The sequence below is a fragment of the Procambarus clarkii genome, chromosome 21 (assembly GCF_040958095.1).
Source record: "Procambarus clarkii isolate CNS0578487 chromosome 21, FALCON_Pclarkii_2.0, whole genome shotgun sequence".
In the NCBI taxonomy this organism is placed as follows: Eukaryota; Metazoa; Arthropoda; class Malacostraca; order Decapoda; family Cambaridae; genus Procambarus; species Procambarus clarkii.
This window is the reverse complement of record NC_091170.1, coordinates 37,255,415-37,275,043: the sequence shown is the minus strand read 5'-3', so window position 1 is coordinate 37,275,043 and position 19,629 is coordinate 37,255,415. Positions and strand designations below refer to the sequence as shown.

Sequence of the window (19,629 nt, the reverse complement as noted above, 5' to 3'; positions counted from 1 at the left end):
ACAGGTAAAAAAAAAAAAGTAAAAAAACAATGCATCCAGGAACACAACGAGCGAGAGGTCGGGGAGGTGCCAAGGCACCGAACCCCGAAAACCCCGAAGAGGAAGCCGGCGACACAGCAACCTGACACAAGGTCCACTAGGTTCGAACCCAGCGGTAGGGATGCCCTCGAAGGAACCAGAACAGGCACCAGAACTAAACTGTAAATCGGTGTCATTAACATGCATTCCATGCAAGATGCTTAAAACACATAATCAGATAAAGGATTGTACATCATTTGGGGAGAATAAATTTTATAACAGAGGCTCCAGAGAAAAAAATCATGCTTAAAATTCTTGGATGGATTCTATGACATGGTCACCAAAATAAGACAAAACATGTAAGGATGGGTAGACTGCATCTTCCTACACTGGTAAAAAGCTCAGAAACTTTTAAAATACTGAATAATTTGGAGGATCCAGACAATTTCTTCAAGAGGTCAGATGTAGCATAAACAAGGAGCATTGGTTTCAAGCTTAACAAGTCACAATACAGGACAAAAGGAGATTTTTTATCACAGCATAGGGTTATAACCTCAGAGAACAGCCTACCCTCCAAAGCAGTAAACAGCACAACACTGCTGAATTTTAAAATCCAGCTTGAAAAAATAACCAGTACAAATAGGGTGATTTGTACAAAGTGTGCACAATCCACCCTATTTGTGATTTGTACTGGTGACTTGTACTTTGTACAAAACCAGGCCACCGGTATGATGACTTTGACAAGCCATCGGCTTCCTGTCCTCTTCGAGGCCACTAGTGCATTAGTGGCTCTCAGGTAAATTCAGGCAGATACAGTTCCTCACAAGAGACTAATACAAAAGATGGAGAGAGAAGCTGGGATACCAAGAAAGGCACTGGACTTGAGTACGCAAGTACTTGACAGACAGGAAGAAAAGGGTTATAGTCAGAATGCAAAGTTAATGAAAAGAGTAAGAACTGAAGAGGACTGTAGGGTAGACAGAAATGGTTGGGCATATTTCCTATCACTTAAAGCTCTTTTTCACCTAGCAGTCAATAGGTGCCTATGAGTTAGCCAGCTTGTTTTGGGATTGCATCCTGGGGAGGGTTAGTAATTCAACCCTGGGGACGGGGGGGGGGACCTCAATTCAAGCCTAACGTATTGCAGCCAGTAGACATTTCTGTCCACTGGCTGCCTATCCCCTGACACAATCAATTAATGATTAAATTATAAGGTCTTCTTGTTAACAATTATGTTCTGTTAAAGTTCAATAAATTATTAAAGTACAAGTTTTTTGTTAACAAATCTGTTCTACTGGGAGCTGTTCTATTAAGGTTCAACTGTGTATCCTGAGTTTTTTTTAGAGTACATTAATAAATATGTTCTTCCTAATATAGTACCTATAAATTTATTGTCTATTCTGTTAACAAAGGGCAGAGTATTGTAATATCAATGATCATTCAAGAAGACTTTAAATTACTTTTACATTATTCAATTTCAATAAACATTCACAGGCTTAACCGTTAATAAAGAATTATCCACATCTTTGCAAATTAGCTAAAGAAAGAGGACAATGAAACCCCCAATTTAGATAACATATTTACTTGGTGAAAATGTTTAGCATAAATTTAAATTAAGATACTGTATAATCACACTTTTAATATCTAGTGGTAACTTCAGTTCAAAATACCTATTTTGAAGTGGTGGACAAGTTGCACAGTACAAAACATGAACAAAATAATGCGACAAAACAGTGAATATGAAATGTTTTAGAAAATATGCAATATTCAATAATATTTATAAAAAAAAAAAAAAAGAGTAGAATAAATGATTTATAAAATATGTCTTCCAGACATATAAATGTTATTAAAATTCGCACTCCATTTAAGAGATAGATAGAAATTTTATGCTACAAAATTACAAAATCATATTTCGTAAGTAAATAAAATCTTAGTGAATATCTTCAACAGATTTGTGCAACAATTCATTGGCCATTTGGGTTCTAATTTAGGACCCAATGCTTATCATCAATGCCAGTATCTCCTTTCTGTCATGCATACACTGTATTATGCAGACCTCTGTTAATATGGCCAATATAAGAGTACTGTAATAGATCTTCCTACAGAATGTTTTTCAACTTTTAGTTAGGAACTGATGCCAGTATCCAGAGCCACCGCCCCTACCCTTATCCCCTTTGTCTGGGTCTGTCAAGTCAGTGAAATCCATGAAATGCTGGGTTTGCTGCAGCTTCATTTTCTGCAACAACCATTTGGCGGATCTTTCTAATTTTCCTCATCCTTTCCACCCAATTGCTAGCATATGGGTTGAAAGGTGGACGATTCAGCGACTCCCAGATTGTGGATGCAAGCTTAAAGTAAAAAAATAATTTGTTGTAATGAAATGCAGTAATATCTTTTCTTACTCATTGTAAAAAAAAAAAATATTTTCATTTATATCTATTGGAACATTTTTTTTCTTTAAATGTTATGAATAATTAATAATAAATATTTTAAATAAATAAACTTTTTTTCTGCACTTCCCTTTGCAATTACAACATATGCCAAGGCTGAGAAATGGGGCCTGGAACAGGACAGACATATTAATGACAGCAAGGTACTAAGGAAATGGACGTAGTAGACAGAGAAACAATGTTTAAAACAAGGAACAATAGAACAAGAGAACATATTATAAATAGATGGAATGGATTAGATAAGGAAATTGCCAATGCTTATAAAAACAAGCACACACACATACTCTTTGAAATTTGTATCATCAGGTTACTTTATTCTTGGTTGTAACTTCATGTATACAGAGAGGAATCTTACTCAGATGGATTGAGTTGCATCAAATCCCTACCACTGCAAAAGAACTTGTTACATCCAAACATTATCATCTCACTACAGTATTTTATAGTAGAAATAATATATTTTTGGGAGTAGATAAAACACCATTTACTGTAGTCATACCATCAAAATTCAAACCCCTTTTTAACAAATTCACCTCTGCCTGACATTTTATTATTGGATTGACAAACACTTCAGGTTTGTCAGTTCATTGAGAGTTGTTCATCAACTCTCAATGAACTAAGGTGGAGACTTGACCGAGGGCTGGGACTAGGCTGCCTGGTATCGGTTATCAGTACTTATGAGTTTTGAGCTAGTTTGGGTGAATCTTTCTGTTCTGTGTGAATCACCTGTGGAGTTGTTTGGGCTTCGTTTCCTGTAAACCCTCCAGTCTGTTAAGCTTCGCTAACGTTCTGGAGGCATTTTTCAATGGGGTAGTGGATTGTCACCCGCTCCTGTGCCTCAGTGAGGAGGGTTGGGAGAGGGTCTGGCTTTAGTCCCTGGTAGGCTAAACAGAACTTCTGTGGCTGATGTGAACCTTTAGTTTGGAGCAATCGGCAAGATACCTTCAGGTAGCCACTGGGGCTCCTCCAGAAGGAGGCATTTCATTATTCAACACTGGGTTTTATCATGGGACTAGGTAAATGCCACTGCATCTATACAGAGCTATTATATCCATATTAACATCATTGGTATAAAACCAAATAATAAAAGTTTTAACCAACTTATGATGATAACTGGATTACTTCGTGAATTGATGTACTGTATAATGATAACTGCAATTTGAGGGTTATCTTGAGAAGATTTCGGAGCTTAGCATCCCCACGGGGATGGCTAAGTTACACACCCCCAGGAAGCAGCTCATAGCAGCTGTCTAACTCCCAGGTACCTATTTACTGCTAGGTAACAGGGGCATCAGGGTGAAAGAAACATTTTTGCCCATTTGTTTTCGCCTCCACTGGGGATCGAACCCGGAACCTCAGGACTACGAATCCGAAGTGCTGTCCACCCAGCTGTTAGGCGGGTTAATGCACATTTCTAACAAAATTAAAATGCCAGAAAATAAATATAATTTTTAAAGTTAAGCATATAATATTTATTTTATTAAAGCCAAGCATGCAAAATATTAGTTACCAGTACACAAGTATTAAACTTACATCAGCATGGAGAGCAAGCTGTCGCACTAAGATTGGCAGATTGGTATCTGAAACTAGCCTAGAATCACTGCTTCCTCCTACAAATTCCATCAACTCTGGGCGGCCCAAAACACCAACGCTGTTAGTTGCATAGTCTGCTGGAACTATTTCTACAACTGTGTGATTGAATTGACCCTGTTGAAAAAAGTTACAATATTTAGAAAATATATACCTGGACACCCAATCTACAATCTGAAAATGTAGAATTGATGACATTTCAGTCCATCCTGGACCATTATCAAATCATGTAATGCAAAAAAAAAACAGTGATGGATGTAATGAAACACCATTTTCTGGGCGAGTCCCGGAGGCTCCACGAGCTATCCAGACTGATATGGATATCCCTAACTTTGGCATCAATGTGGGTGGAGTTCTAGGCCTACCGGGGACCACGAGCCAAAACCTGGTTCCCTCAGAGAGGCACGAGGAGCAATGGCTTTTAGAAATGCACATGTGATTTAGGAGCATTCTGTATCTGCCATCGACTGGGACAGGCACCCAGAAAGGTAAGCGCCTCCAAACAAACCCCCTATTCTGGTTAAAAACGGCAAAAATAGACAAACGAGTGGACAGAACTCCCCAAAAGAAATATAGCAAACGAGCAACATCACATGAGCCGCGCTGCATGTCTGCGCAGCTTTCCCTTTCCCGGGAAGGGGGAGCTCCAGACTCCCGTGCCGGCAATCTATCCTGCAGTTCTGAGGCTGGATATCAAAATATGCAACAACCCCCGACTGGAGGGACGGAGGAAGGGGGTTGCCAAGGAACCTCCATGACTCGCTCAGAAAATGGCATTTCATTACATTCAACGCTGGTTTTCTGGGGACACCCCTACGGCTCCCGGGAGCTACGTCACTAAAGATGAAAAATAAAAAGGGGACTTACCTGGGAGGCTGTTGGAACGTTAACGAGATAGCATGCGCCAGGACCCTGTTCGACCACCAAAAACCCCATGCCCGAATGTCAGCCTAGGACATGTTACTAAACATGGAAGTAAAAGCAGCAAACTTACAAACGTCATGGGGACGGGAATAGACTGCAGGCTGGCTAGACTTAATAACCCTGTGGACGACTTGAGAGACCCGTACCCGTGAACAGGGAAGAAGGGAAACCGGATCAACAGAAAGCGCGTCCACAAACACAGTAGCCGTGGCGTGCAAATAACGGCAGAGGGCCGCAACCGGACATGATGCACCCCGGCCTGACCAACCAGGCAACAACCCAAGAACCCCTCCGGAAGGCAGCAGTCTCATTCTTCACCAGAAAAGGAGGAGATGGCTGAAGAGGAACAAACCTATCACGACGAACGAAAGAGCAGAAACCCCTGCGCCGGAGGAGAGCATGAAGCTCTCCGACCCGACCACCAGAGGCTAATGCCAACAGGAAAAAGAGCCTTAGAAAAACAATCCTGAACTGAAGGGGCCACAACAAACTGAGGAGAAGAGAGATAGGAGAGCACTCTATCCAAAGACCAGGACGGCTCAGGTGGTGCGTGAGGTTCTTGAGCAGGCCAGAGGTGAAACAATGCACGAGACAGCTTGCGATACGGCGCAAAAGTAACATCGATACCAAAAGCAAGCTGCAGCGGCTCTGCCAGCGCTGCACGATATGAGGCAACAGTATTTGGCATAAGATGACGGTCCAGGAACAACCATGAGAGAAAGGACACCACCACCTGAATAGAAAGCGAAGTAAAACGACGCAATGTAAAAAAAAAAACAGAAGGACTGCCAGGAAACTTCATACTGCTTCCGAGACAAAGCCTGCAGGTGGGACACCATCAAGGAAGTCACCTAATCACCATACAGATGGTGGTAAACTCGAGTCAAAAATACCAAACGCGAAGACTGGAGGAGAAGACCGAACCAGTTTCGTAATGGACTGGGCCGACATGCTGAAAGAGCCAGAGCCACGGAAAAACCTCCCTCCTCAACCAGTCCTGCCGGAAGGCGTCGATCTCGACGGCCTCACGGTTGGGGAAGGGCGCCACATATACTGGAAGACGCCTCGACCACACCAACATGAAGAGGTCCACCTCTGGGCACCTGAACGCCTGGCAGAGCCAACTGAATGAGTAGGCATTGACTGTCCATTCTGTGGACAGGGGAACAATCCGGGACAGACCAGGCCCGGACGTTAGAACCCCCCGGGACATGAACCGCCAGGTTGTCAAACCCCGAGAACTCAGCAGACAAGTCATCACAAGCGACCAGCCCCAAAGAGCCAAGGACTGCATCGAACCCCCTAGGTTCTGGCAATGAACCACTGGGGAGCAGTCCGAATGGCGCCGGATCGTTGATCCTCAGGCGACCCAAACCCTCCAAAGTGCAAACCACGCTGCCGCAAACTCCCGCACCGTGCTGTGGGCCCGACGGAAGAACGGACTTCACTCCTCTGTACTGCCTGGTGAGCACTGGTCACAAAGCCCCAGCTGAGAGACGACGTGTCCGAGAACACATCATACAAGGGCTCGGGAAGACACCAAGGCACTGAACCCCGAAAAACCCGAAGAGGAAGCAGCCGACGCAAGGCTCCCGGGGGTCGAACCTAGCGATCGTGAAAGAGGCGGAAGGGACGTCCCCGAAGGAACCAGAACAGCCGACGAAGCCAAACTCGACCCGACGGGCAGACCATCATCGCAAAGCTCAGGCTCCCGCACAGACCCTCGAGGAGCAAAAACCCTGAAAGGAGGAGCAAAAAACCCAGGGGTTCAGACGGGATAAGGTCACAATGAACCACAGGTCCGCACAGTCCCATTTCGGAACTGGAAACAGGCAGGAAACCCACCTGAGGAACTTCGTCATTTCGACTACGCCCAAGCGCACCCACTTCAAGACGACCTGACAGTGCAGGAGAAGAGGCCTGCCTTGCCAGCTCCGAACCTCCTAAAGGAGGAAGAGCCACCCAACATCTCCGAAGGCTGCGAGAGACGACCCGAAAAGCCCACGAATTGGGAGACCAGGCGAGAGTGAACAGAGCAAGCTTCCCCCCCCCCCCATCGCCCTGTCAATGGGGTGAACCGCGAAAGGGCCGATGCCCCTTACAAGAACCCGACCTGCACACAAAGGAAGCACTGAAGGCGGCACCGGCTCCGAAGGGCCAGGTGAAGGCCTGGCATCTGTGGTCCACCCAGACAAGCCATGGGCCCTGGTATGACCTCTCTGGAAGGAACCCAACCGAGACCCCTGGAGAACCAACAAGTCAGACATTGGGTGGCAGCTGGAGGAAGCTGCTTGCATATATTGTTCAACCGCAGAGGGCCGCAAACAACAAAGGACAAAAGGGCAAAGACAATCTAAGAGCCAGGGCCCAAGCAGATTCTAGAGAGGAAGTGAGCACCACCTGCTGACATGCGAGATGAGCAGCGAAAAACCGCAACAGCGCATCCTGCAGGATCGGCGCAAACAGCTTCAAAAGAGCAGAAGATGCACGAGCAGCTGAGACTAAGGCACCAAACCCAGGAACGACCCCAAGTGCCTCTACATCCTTCGCAAGCCAATCCAAAGACAGCTCAAGGAGGGGAAAAGAAATGCAGGACCAAAGCCAACGAGCACAGCATGCGCAAGTTTCCCCAGCCACAAGCGCAGCCGACAGGGAAGGAACCCACACACGAAGCTGAACCGCACCCACATCCCGCAGAAGAGCCGGAGCGAAAAGGCACTCATTAAGTTGTGCAAAGTCACCCCCCCGCAAGCCGGAACCTCATAACGAACCCAGTATGGAGACGAAGATTCAAACCTGAAGGAAGACGGAGCCATTATAGAGGCATACTCAGGGTCGCGCAGGAGGTTAGCCGCGATGGCCGCCTGCACCTCAGCAGGAGAGACGTGGGAAGCCGAAAACCTCCGGAAAGACAGAACTGAAGGACCCACAGAGACACAGAACCAAACCCGGGGAGGAGCCGAATCCCAAATCCAACTCGTACGCAAAGGGAAAAAAGGAAAACCCCACTCCTATTAAAAGTAAGCCCCACTTGGAGGGTTGGAAAACCCAGGCGGGGTCCAACGGGGCCCAAGGCCCCCAAGTCAGCTCCTCCCCAACCTCTGGAATCTCCATGTCATGTCCCGGTAGGCGAGTCGTCCTTCAAAGTCCTGGCCTTACAAGAAAAAGTCAGGGTGGACGAAATAGCAGGAAGAGGATGGGCCCACTGGTCAGACCCTGGAGCTATGGCTGGAGGAACAGACTCGAATGCCTCCGTCGCCACCCCCGAAACTACCAGTCTTAGAAACCTCTAAACCCTGCCCCGATCCAGAAGCCCTCAGAAGCTTAAGACCTGGAAGCAGAGGAGGAGGGGGGGGGAGGGGACCAAATGAACAGCAGGAGGGAAAAAACGAGAGGGTGCAGACTGAAACAAGGCCGACACAACCAACACCCCCCAAGTCCGGGTCCCTATAAGCAAAACGGGGCAGCCTCGGGGCATCCAAGGAAGCAACTAACCTAGCACGTTGCAACATCCTAAACCTATCCTGCAATGCGTGAGATGCCTGCACCCAAATAATATCATCATCAGATTGGGTGAACTGAGTCACAGACAAGCAACAAAGCTCGCAGGACTCCAGGTCGAAGGTGTCACCGACCCAACAGGCAGCATGATGGAGGAACAATGAGTGTTACCCTGAGACAAAGGGGACAGAGGAACTTTCAAACTCGCAAAAAGCGAGAGGGGATTCAGGGGACCCGAGTGCCCAAGCGGGATTTCCCAGGGCCCCTAGACTGGGTCTGCTAAAGGTTATCTCAGGCAGGGTACTGCTAACTGGCACCCAAGCTACCAAAAATACTGCTAAAGCTGAACCCCTGGGACGTGTCCACTCAAAAGGGCGAAGCAGGGGGAACCACCAAACAAAAGGCAAACACTAATATAACAGGGGGTAGTAGACACCAAGGCAGACCCCCTCCCCCCACCAGGCAAAAAACCAAAAGTAAAAGAAAAACCTCACAAGAGAACAATGTACCCAGAAAGAACAGAGCCGGCCACTGACATAGGTAAAAACTAGCTGCGCAGTACACCGCACCCAACCAGTGCAAAAACTACCACTTACCCCAAGGTAAACAAGGGTGGAAGCTCCCCAAAACACTCAGGGCAGTCAATTGCCAAGCAGCAAAAGACCAACAGAGGTAGGCTCAAGGTGACTTGTGGAAAAGAAACCCAAGCCTCTAGGGCGGTACTTACAAGGCACTTAGTTTCCTTCCCTAAGCGCATGCAGCCCGAGTACCTAGGAATATTACTCCCAGTTCGCACACCACCGTAAGAGCAGCACTGAACCAAGGCCCAGCACAACACAAGAAAACTGGAGATGGAGCCACTCGACCGTGATGCCTCACATCAGCCGAAGAACTGCAGGATGGATCACCACCGCAGGGGTTTGGGGTTCCCAGGAGGGGGAAGGGGAGCCCCAGCACTGTATATAAATTTAGCATTGTATATAAATTTAATATCCAAAGTTTTAATGGTTTCTACAACATGACAAAGATACATAGTATGTTAATAGATACAAGGTTACCTTAATGGTGTTGATATTGTAGGGCTTGCCACTCTCATTATAAACGATTGTCACATAATTGTTACCAATATGACGCTTCTTCCCATTACAATTTGGATCCGATTCCTTTGTTGGCATCATAGTAGCTACGTGGAAAACAACCTACAAAACATAAACAAAGACCATTAACTAAATGTAAAACAATATCAAAAGTTTCTTTTTATATCATACAGTAATAGTTACTACACCAATCCCTTTCTTAAGTTTTTCTCTGGGGGGAGCCCCGTTGGCTCCCCAGAGCTATCTAGGCTGATATGGATATATTAGCTTTCTGGCATCAGTCAATGTGCATAGAGTTCTAGGCCAACCTTGAGGTGTTTTCGGAGCTTAGCGTCCCCACGGCCTGGTCGTCGACCAGGCCTCCTGAGGATCACGAGTCAGAACCTGGCCCCCTCAGAGAGTCATGAGGAGCAATGGCCTATAGAAACCCCCATGTGGTTGGAAGCATTCTGTCTGCCATTAACTGGATCAGGCACCCAGAAAGGTAAGCGCCCCAAAACAAACCCCTATTTTGGTGAAAACATTGCTACAAAGAGCCGAACAAGTGGACAGAACTCCCTAAATGAAAACAAGCAAACTATCATGGGGTCACCAAGTTGCCTCACCGCTGTCTGCCTGTCTGTCTTTCCCATTCCTGGGAGGAAAAAGAGGGAGCCCTAGACCCTCGTGCTGACTACCCACCTTACAGTTCTTAGGCTGATGTGATACTGGCAAGGTCGTGTTCCTCTGGCTCCAGAAATTGTTTCAGTTCTGTGCCTTGTGGTGTGGTGCTGTCTTCATTGTCGGTGTGCGAGCCAGGAGTAACTTTTTCAGTACAAGGGCTGCATGCATTAGGGTTTAGTTCCCTAGGTGCCCTGTAAGTACTATCCTTGGGGCTTGGGGTCACCTTTCACAAGTCACCTTGGGATCTACCTCCGCTGTCTTTTTTGCTGCTCATTGATTGACTACCCTTGGAGTTGGCTGGGGTTTCTGTAATTACCTAAGTGTAGTTACAGGATGAAAGCGACGCTCGTGGTGTTCCGTCTCCCCAGCACTCTTTGTCATATAATGCTTTGAAATTATTGACAGTTTTGGCCTCCACCACCTTCTCATCTAACTTGTTCCAACCGTCTACCACTATGTTTACAAAAGTGAATTTTCTTATATTTCTCCAGCAGCTTTGTTTTGTTAGCTTAAATCTATGACCTCTTGTTCTTGAAGTTCTGGGTCTCAGGAATTCTTCCCTATCAATTTTATTGATTCCTGTTACTATTCTGTACGTAGTGATCTTGTCGCCTCTTTCTTTTTCTTCTATCTTCTAGTTTTTGCATATTTAATGCCTCTAACCTCTCCTCATAGCTCTTGTCCTTCAGTTCTGGGAGCTACTTAGTGGCATGTCATTGCATCTTTTCCAGTTTGTTGATTTGCTTCTTAAGATATGGGCACCATACAACCATTACATATTCCAGCTTTGGTCTAACAAAAGTCATGAACAATTTCTTTAGTATTTCTCCATCCATGTATTTAAAGGCCATTCTGAAGTTAGAAAGTGTAGCATAGATTCCTCGCACAATGTTCTTAATGTGGTCCTCAGGTGACAGTTTTCTATCTAGAACCAACCCTAGATCCCTTTCTTTGTCAGAATTCTTTAAAGATTTCTCACATAATTTATAGGTTGTGTGGGATCTATGTTCTCCAGTTCCACATTCCGTAACATGGCATTTATTCACATTAAATTTAATTTGCCAAGTGGTGCTCCACATACTTATTTTGTCTAGGTCTTCTTGAAGGGCATGACAATCATCTAGGTTTCTTATCTTCCCTATTATCTTAGCATCATCAGCAAACATGTTCATATAATTCTGTATTCCAACTGGTAGATCGTTTATGTAGACAATGAACATTACCGGTGCAAGAACTGAACCCTTTGGTACTCCACTCGTGACATTCCTCCAATCCAATACCTTGCGTCTGATTACGGCCCTCATTTTTCTATCAGTCAGAAAATTTTTCATCCATGATAGAAGCTTACCTGTCACCCCTCCAATATTTTCCAGTTTCCAGAACAACCTCTTATGTGGAACTCTGTCGAAAGCCTTTTTTAGGTCCAGATAGATGCAGTCAACCCAACCATCTCATTCCTGTAAAATCTCTGTGGCTCTATCATAGAAACTGAGTAAGTTCGATACACAGGATCTTCCACATCGAAAACCATAGTCTGTCTGATATTATATCGCTTTCTCCAGGTGTTCTACCCATTTAGTTTTAATTATTTTTTCCAATATTTTGACTATTACACTTGTCAATGATACAGGTCTATAATTAAGGGGGTCTTCCCTACTGTCACTTTTGTACCCGAAACCAATGGTCCTGTTGGTTTCGGCCTTGCGTTTCTTTTCCCTGCTTGAGCTGTCCTCGGACTGGCTTGAGGTGGATGTGGAGCTGCTTGGGGGTGCCTCTGGGTCTGGTGCATTGCCCTCGTCTGTGCGTGTGTCGTCTGCATTGTTGAAGTTGTTTGCACCGATCCTGTGGGATGCGATTTCACTGTTTTTCACTTCCCGTTTCGCGTGTCGGCAGGTGCTTGCTTCTTTAGAATCCACCTGGGCCCTGGCTCTTAGGCTGTCTTCACCATTTTGTCCATTGCTCTTTGCACTCTGCAGTTGTGCAGTATCTGGAGGCAGCTATGTTTAGTTGCCGTCCTATGTTGGACTTGTTGGTTCTCCTGGGGGAATGTGGGGGGGGCCCTTCCCGGAAGGGTCGTGCCAGGGCTTGGGGTTCTTCTTATCATGGTAAGCCAGAGGTGTCAATTTTGGTGCCAACACAGCCTTCGGTACCATCTTTTTCTGGTCGGCATGGTGATCGATCTGTGCACCGCCGCTTAGGTTCTCATAAGGTGCGTCAGTTTTTTCGCGGTTCACCCCATTGACGGGGAGATGGAATGAGGGGGGGGGGGGAGAAGCTCGCTCTGTTTGCTCATGCCTGGCCCCACGATTTGTGGGCCTTTTGGGTCGTTTCATGTAGCCTGCGGTGGCCTCTTCTTTCTTCATGGGGGATCAAGATTGGCGTGAACAGGCCTCTTCTCCTGCGCTCCCACTCCAAGATGATCCACGTGAGCATGCCGTAATACTGAAAGTGTATACTCTTTTTAATTTTGTCACATCAATTCTCGTCCTAGGTTTTTCATTTTGGTATCAATGTGTTCGCAATAGAACTCTCTACACGAGTATATGCATATAAAGTCCAAAAGCCAGGATTACCACCTGCAACAAACCAAGAAATTGGTCCACCCGTTATTACCCGTGAGCGTGCAAGAGCAATAAAATATGTATGCTCTTTTCACTTTGGTCACCTTCAATTCTCGTCTTAGGTCTTTCATTTTGGTATCAAAGTGTTCACAATAGAATTCTCTACAAGAGTATACGCATATAATGTACAAAACCTGTGGCGCGCCCCACCTGCAGCCAAGCCGAAAGCAGGCAAAATTTTAAAATTTTTGACGCATCGATGCGTCATTACCACATATTCGTCTAATAAATTTTTGACGAAATACTGCGTCGTCCCCGTGCAAAAGTATTAATGTTCCTAGGCCTGTGTCGCATTGGGTTGGCAGTTGCAGCCAGTTGTCTCGACTTCACATTGAGGAGCGAGAGCCGACCACCTCCCAGGTAAGTCCCTCTTTGTCTTTGTCTTTGGGCAAGTAGCTCCGGGAGGCCGACGGGGCTCCCCCAGAAAACCCAGCATTGAATGTAATGAAACATCATTTTCTGGGTGAGACCCGGAGGCTCCTCGGCAACTCTCCCTCTCTCCCGGTCGGCGGTGATTTTGCATGTTTTGAGATCCAACCTCAGAACTGCAGGGTAGGTAGCCAGCATGAGAGTCTGGGGCTTCCCTCTTTCCCCTTCCAGGAAGGAGGAGGTTGAGCAGACAGCAGCGCGGCGATGTGGTGACGTCATGCTAGTTTGCTAATTTTCATTTGGGGAGTTCTGCCACTAGCTCAGCTTTCGGTAGCAATATTTTCACCAGAATAGGGGGTTTGTTTTCGTACGCTTATCTTTCTGGGTGCCTGACCAGGTCGATGGCAGACAGAATAATTTCAACCACACAAGGATTTCTATAGGCCATTGCTACTTATGCCTCTCTGAGGGGACCAGGTTCTGTCTTATGGTCCCCAGTAGGCCTAGAACTTCATGCACATTGACTGATGCCAGAATCTGATACATTCATACCAGCCAAAATAGCTCCAGAAAGCCTCCGGGTCTCACCCAGAAAATGTTTTTTTTTTTGCCAGACTTCTCCGCCCTGTTGTGGCCAAAATATACCACCTAAGATTTTTGTTTATTATTTTTCCCATGATCAGGAAACAAATGAACACTTTTATAAGACAATTTTTTTTTTTGTGATTTCTTTTATTTCTTGCGCCTTGGCGTGTTGCAGGCTATAACTGCAAGAGCAGCCCAGGGGTTAAATTGTGACACTCATGCCTGAGAATTGCATTGTCTTGTTCTAATTTCAGTTACTTTATCTTCATACTTCTTTAGCATTCCCTCGATAATCTCTAACCTGCCAAGAAAACCTCCTTTCATTATATCTTATGGTGGGAATCCTTTGAAATAATCATATATTGGTGTGTTGTCCTCCCTCGTGGTCTATTTGTTACTGTGCGAGTGTCTGTGACTGTGTGTTGTAAAATATTGTATCATACATCTTAGAGCTATTGATCACTGAAAAATGATAATCAACAACAAAAAAAGCCAGCAGAAACAAACCTGCATAACCTCATCATGCCAAATACAAACTAGCTTGCCATCGTTGCCCTTGGTGTCAAGACCACCGAGGAATACTTCATCTTGTGATACAGAGTTCAGCTCAAGGACTGTACCTAAACCCTGTAATGACAATGAAAACAAAATATTACCATTTTTCCAAAAACAATGATCATAGGTATTTCTGGTCACAAGTACAGTACCTAAATAAATAATATACTGTCTATACTTGGTAATCTGAAGCATATGGGGGCCCACCCCCATTTAGTCAAAATACTTGGCAGAAATGTACTAAAATTTTAAAATTTGCAATTTTTTGTACCACAACCCAGTTACTCCCAGCATTTCTGGTATGCTCGAAATGCTGTGCATATTAGTGGCTTTAGGCATAGTTCTCAATTTAATTATCCCTTACTTGCCCTACTTAGAAATCTAACATTCTTCTATTACCCTCATTTTGTATGTACAGTATATACTTTTCCCTATATAAAAATTATTATTATTATTATTATTATTATTAAATTTACCTGTGCACTCTCACTGTTTACCTACACATTTTTGTCGTTTATCTACTTACTTCCATCATTTACCCTTGCATGATGACCATGAATTCATTCAGATTACTTGAAGATTTGGGTTACTGGTATTCGGATTACTGACCTCATACAGTATAAAAACATTTGTCAGGAAATATGCACCACGTAAGTGCACAATTACACACTTGAAAAATATCTGAAATGACGAGACTTATATTGCAAAATGACATTTATGATATAATGGTGAAGGACATAAGGTAGGACTTATCAAATAACTAAAACACACATAATGAGGCAAGCCACCAAGAGAGAAGACACTTGAAAACAGCAAGGGAAGTACTGAAAAGATCTCCATACCACTTCATATTGATAATGAAAGGTCAAGATGGCAAGGAAGCGACCAGAATATAACCAGCCGCCTTCTAAAACTGACAGAAAGGTAAGTCCAGACCCTACAGGCATAAAGATGCATGAATGACCAGTTGATGATCATGACCAGGAGATCTAGTAGGGCAAACAGATATAGTAAAGAGCAAAGGGAGGAGAAATAAGAACGAGAGGTTGAATTAGCCACTTGCATGTTGAAAAAAAAAGAAAAAGTGTTGAATATAATGAAACGCCATATTCTGGGCGAGTCCCGGAGCTATCCAGGTTGACATGGATATATTAGCTTTTTGGCATCAGTAAATGGGCATGGAGCTCTTGCCTACCAAGGACCACAAGCCAGAACCTGGCCCCCCCCCTCAGAGAGGCAAGAGAAGCAATGGCCTATAGAAACCCCCATGTGGTTGGGAGCACTCTGTCTGCTGCCTGCAGATACTGCACAACTGCAGACTCAACAAACAGCAATGGACAAAAAGGCAAAGACAGTTTAAGAGCCAGGCCAAAGTGAATTCCAAGGAAGAAGCGAGCACCATCCTGCCAACACGAAAGTCGAGAAGCAAAAAAAATGCGAAACAGCAAGGGCAACGCACCAAACCCAGAGGCGGCCCCAAGCTCCTCCACATACATCTCAAGCCAGTCCAAGGACAGCTCAAGGAGGGAGAAGAAATGCAGGGCCAAGGCCAGCAGGCCACGTGTATGCAAATCCTTCATGACCAATGCAGCTGAAAGGGAAGGAACCTGCACATGAAACTGCATCTCACCAACATCCTTGCAGAAGGGCAGGGGCGAACAAGCATACATTGAGATACTCAATTTTGGCCCTTTCCTCCCCATCCAGGAAAACCTGCAATGCCGTCTGAGCCTCCCAGCACTCAAGTGTGCGGGACCGATAGAATGTATGCCGTAACGTATACAAGAACATGCAGAATGTCTTGTATGCAGAACGTATACAAAAATGAATAAAATTTTTCATTCTCCCCCTCAGAAAGTGAATAAAAAATCATTTGAAATGGAAGGCAGAGCTGAAATGCACATTCTCTGAGAACCCAAAGTGAATCTCCAGTTGAGCCCAGTACTTGTTTCTACCTAGCTCCTAAGCATTTGTTCAACTTCATCGCAAGACTATGTACTCTGGTATTCTCTGAAATTTGTATTATGTCTTGTTCTTTAACAACTTTATTTTGCACAATCACACTTTAGAAATGTTCATTTAGAGTTTCACATATTCATTCTCCATGAATCCATTCTCCATTTTCAGTCTCTTAATTTTTTCCTTTATCTGCAATTTGTTTTTAATGAGTTTATAGAATAAAGCTTGTTCTGTTTTACACTTATCAGATTTACAACCCCTTCCTCATAGTTTCTTTCTGCCTCTCTTCTCACTGCCATGTAATTATTTCTTTGCGCGTTTGAATTCCTGGTATGTTTGAGAGTTAGCCCACTTCCTATACTGATTCCAGTTTTTCGTCTTTTGTTCTGTGGCCCTGTCATAATTAATGTTGAACAATGCTGCTGTCTAGTTCTCCATCTGTGTTCATATACATTTTCTTATACTGTACTTTCATCATGTATCTCACAAAATATGGCATACAGCTCATGTATTTTTTGCTTAACAAAAATTTTTTCCAGTCATATTCATTAAAGAACTTGTCAAGTTCCCCATATTTTCCTATCATAAAATCAAGTTTTTTATTGTTTCATTTCCCCCATTCATTTCCCCTACTGTCATCAAGAAGCCCATAATCTACATTATGACACACTGCATATTTTATTTCCTAAAGGACATGGTCACTCTTGCCCAAGAAAGGAAGATACTGAATGTCAGATATATTTTCTTCTTTTCAGATGAATATCAAATCCAGCATTATATGTGTTCATGTATGTATGAATGAATATCGTAACCATTAGCCAGAGCTACACTACTTAGCCTAATAAGCAAGAGGATGCTTTTGCTTAACATCTGATCAATTTTGATATATAAAAATATTTATTTTTAATTTGTTCACTTTTAATAATAATAACAAAGTATATGGGGTATAAAACACTATCAAGAAAGATAAATGAAACAAAAACAAAGCAACAGCCCCTTGCAAAACTATTGTTCCAGGGATATGAAACACCATTTTGTAGCCTAGTTCAGTGCATAGGGATAGGAAAGTTACCAAGGGAACTTTGCTCAAAGACAATAATGTAAAGGTTACTAAAGGAAATAACTAAAGTAAAAATGCCAATGGTATTTGGAAGGCTTAAAAAAATACAACATAATATTCACTTATTTTCAAGGACTTTACCTGAAGGAAATGCATGTAACGCAGTGAACCACATGAATTCCTTAAAATTTCTTGTTCTGAAGTTTGATTTTGAGCCACATACAATACCCCTATTTTGTGAGTTTCTTGATGCCTCATAAGGTCAAGTACTCGCATTGCTCGCTGTATTTCAGGTTGATGAGTAGGAAGTAAGTGTGGTAATTCTTTACCATATTCAGGAGTCCCTTCATAGTAAAGCTGAAGGAACACAAAGCTGTCAAAAATAAAGACATGTTTTAATTTATGTGCATACCAATCCTTGATCTAGATATATTCACAACACATTTAGAATCCATCAGAAATTTTTTGTATTATAAAACCGACAATTTACTCAAAAACATTTCTTAAATGGTAAAAAAAAAAAAAAAAAAAAAAAAAGTTAAATGTAATGAAACGCCATTTTCTGGGTGAGCCCTGGAGGCTCACCGGAGCTATCCAGGCTGATATGTATATCATTAGACTTTGGCAACAGTCAGTGTGATTGGAATTCTAGGCCTACCGGGGACCACGAGCCAGAACCTGGCCCCTTCAGAAAGGCATGAGAAGCAATGGCCTATAGAAATGCACATGAGACTTAGAGCATTCTATGTTTGCCATCGACTGAGCCAGGCACCCAGAAAGGTATGTGCCTAAAAACAAGCCCCTATTCTGGTTAAAATGAGGAAAATAGACAAACGAGTGGACAGAACTCCCTAAACAAGCAAACTAGCATGACGTCCCACGAGCCACGCCGCGCCGCATGTCTGCGCACCTCTCCCCCCCCCCCCCACCTCCGGGACGGGGAAGGTAGCCCCAGATCCACCATGCCGGCGATCCACCATGCCGGCGATCCACCCTGCAGTTCTGAAGCTGGATGTCAAAAACACTGTGAAAAAAACACCGACCAGAAGGAGGGAAGGTTGCCAGGGAACCTCTGGGGCTCACCAGAGGCTCACCTGTAATGAAAATGGCATTTCATTACAGTCAATGCTGGTTTTCTGGGGGAAGCACCTTTGGCTCCCCGGAGCTACATCACTAAAGACGAAAATTAGAGGGACTTACGCAGAAGGCGGTTCGTGCTCGCACCTCAACTCGAATTTGAGATAACAGGCTGCAACCACCTGACCCAAAGCAACACAGGCCCAATTAGGCCCAGGAACATTCACGAGGTAGCATACAGCCATGAGTGCGCAAGTCCTCAGTCACAAGCGCAGCCGACAGGGAGGGAACCTGCATGTGAAGCTGAATCGCGCCCACATCCCGCAGAAGAACAGGAGCAAAAAGGCACTCATTAAGATGTGCAAAGTCAGCCCCTGGGAAGGTAAGCCGCAATAGCCCCCCTCACCTCAGTAGGCGTGACGTGGGAAGCCGAAAACCTCCAGAAGGACGGAACCAAAGGACCCACAGGAATACAGAACTGAACCTGGGGAGGAGCTGAACCCAAATCCAACTCATACGCAAAGGAGGGGGGGCAAAGAAAACCATATTCCTTATAACAGAAAGCCCTGCTCTGAGGGTTGGAAAACCCAGGCGGGGTCCAACGGGGCCCAAGGCCCTGTTGGACCTGTTATAAGCCCACTGTTATAAGTCCAGCCAGCTACTGAACCAAGGCTGAAGCAATCAACACCTTCAAGTCCGGATTCCTATAAACAAAACGGGGCAGCCTTGGGGACATCCGGAGAAGCAACCAACCTAGCACATTGCAGCAACCTATATCTCGCACGAAACGCCTAAATAATGTCATCAGTTGATTGGGTGAATTGAGTCAAACTAGCAACAAAACTCGCAGGACTCTGGGTTGAAGGTGTCACCGACCCAACAGGCAGCATGACAGAGGCAAAGACAATGAGCGTCACCCTGAGACGAGGGGACAGAGCAACCCTCAAACTCGCACAAGGCAAAAGGGGACCCAGGGGTCGCATCTATTGGACCCCGAGCGCCCCCGTGGGGTATCCCAGGGGCCCTTAGGCTGGTATCGCTAAGGATAAGCCAAGGCAGGCTACTGCTAACCGGCACCCAAGTCTACAAAACCAACTTCTAAACCTCAACCCCCCAGGAAGTGTCCACTCACAGGGGCCAAGCAGGGGGTACCACCGAACACA

At 44.8% G+C, this 19,629-nt stretch overlaps 1 protein-coding gene across 1 annotated transcript in view; it reads right to left on the bottom strand.

Moving 5' to 3' along the window:
- Nucleotides 1–1,584: 1,584 nt before the first annotated feature.
- The window catches only part of LOC123760744 (tuberin), a 151,633-nt gene continuing 133,588 nt past the window's right edge, over nucleotides 1,585–19,629 (bottom strand). Inside the window, exons 32-36 of the mRNA XM_069328680.1 lie at nucleotides 17,531–17,762; nucleotides 14,323–14,442; nucleotides 9,539–9,679; nucleotides 3,999–4,172; nucleotides 1,585–2,366 (exon numbers count right to left, since the gene is read on the bottom strand). Coding sequence (XP_069184781.1) covers nucleotides 2,211–2,366; nucleotides 3,999–4,172; nucleotides 9,539–9,679; nucleotides 14,323–14,442; nucleotides 17,531–17,762 — 823 coding nt within the window. The 3' untranslated portion in view covers nucleotides 1,585–2,210. The remainder of the gene's footprint in view (nucleotides 2,367–3,998; nucleotides 4,173–9,538; nucleotides 9,680–14,322; nucleotides 14,443–17,530; nucleotides 17,763–19,629) is intronic.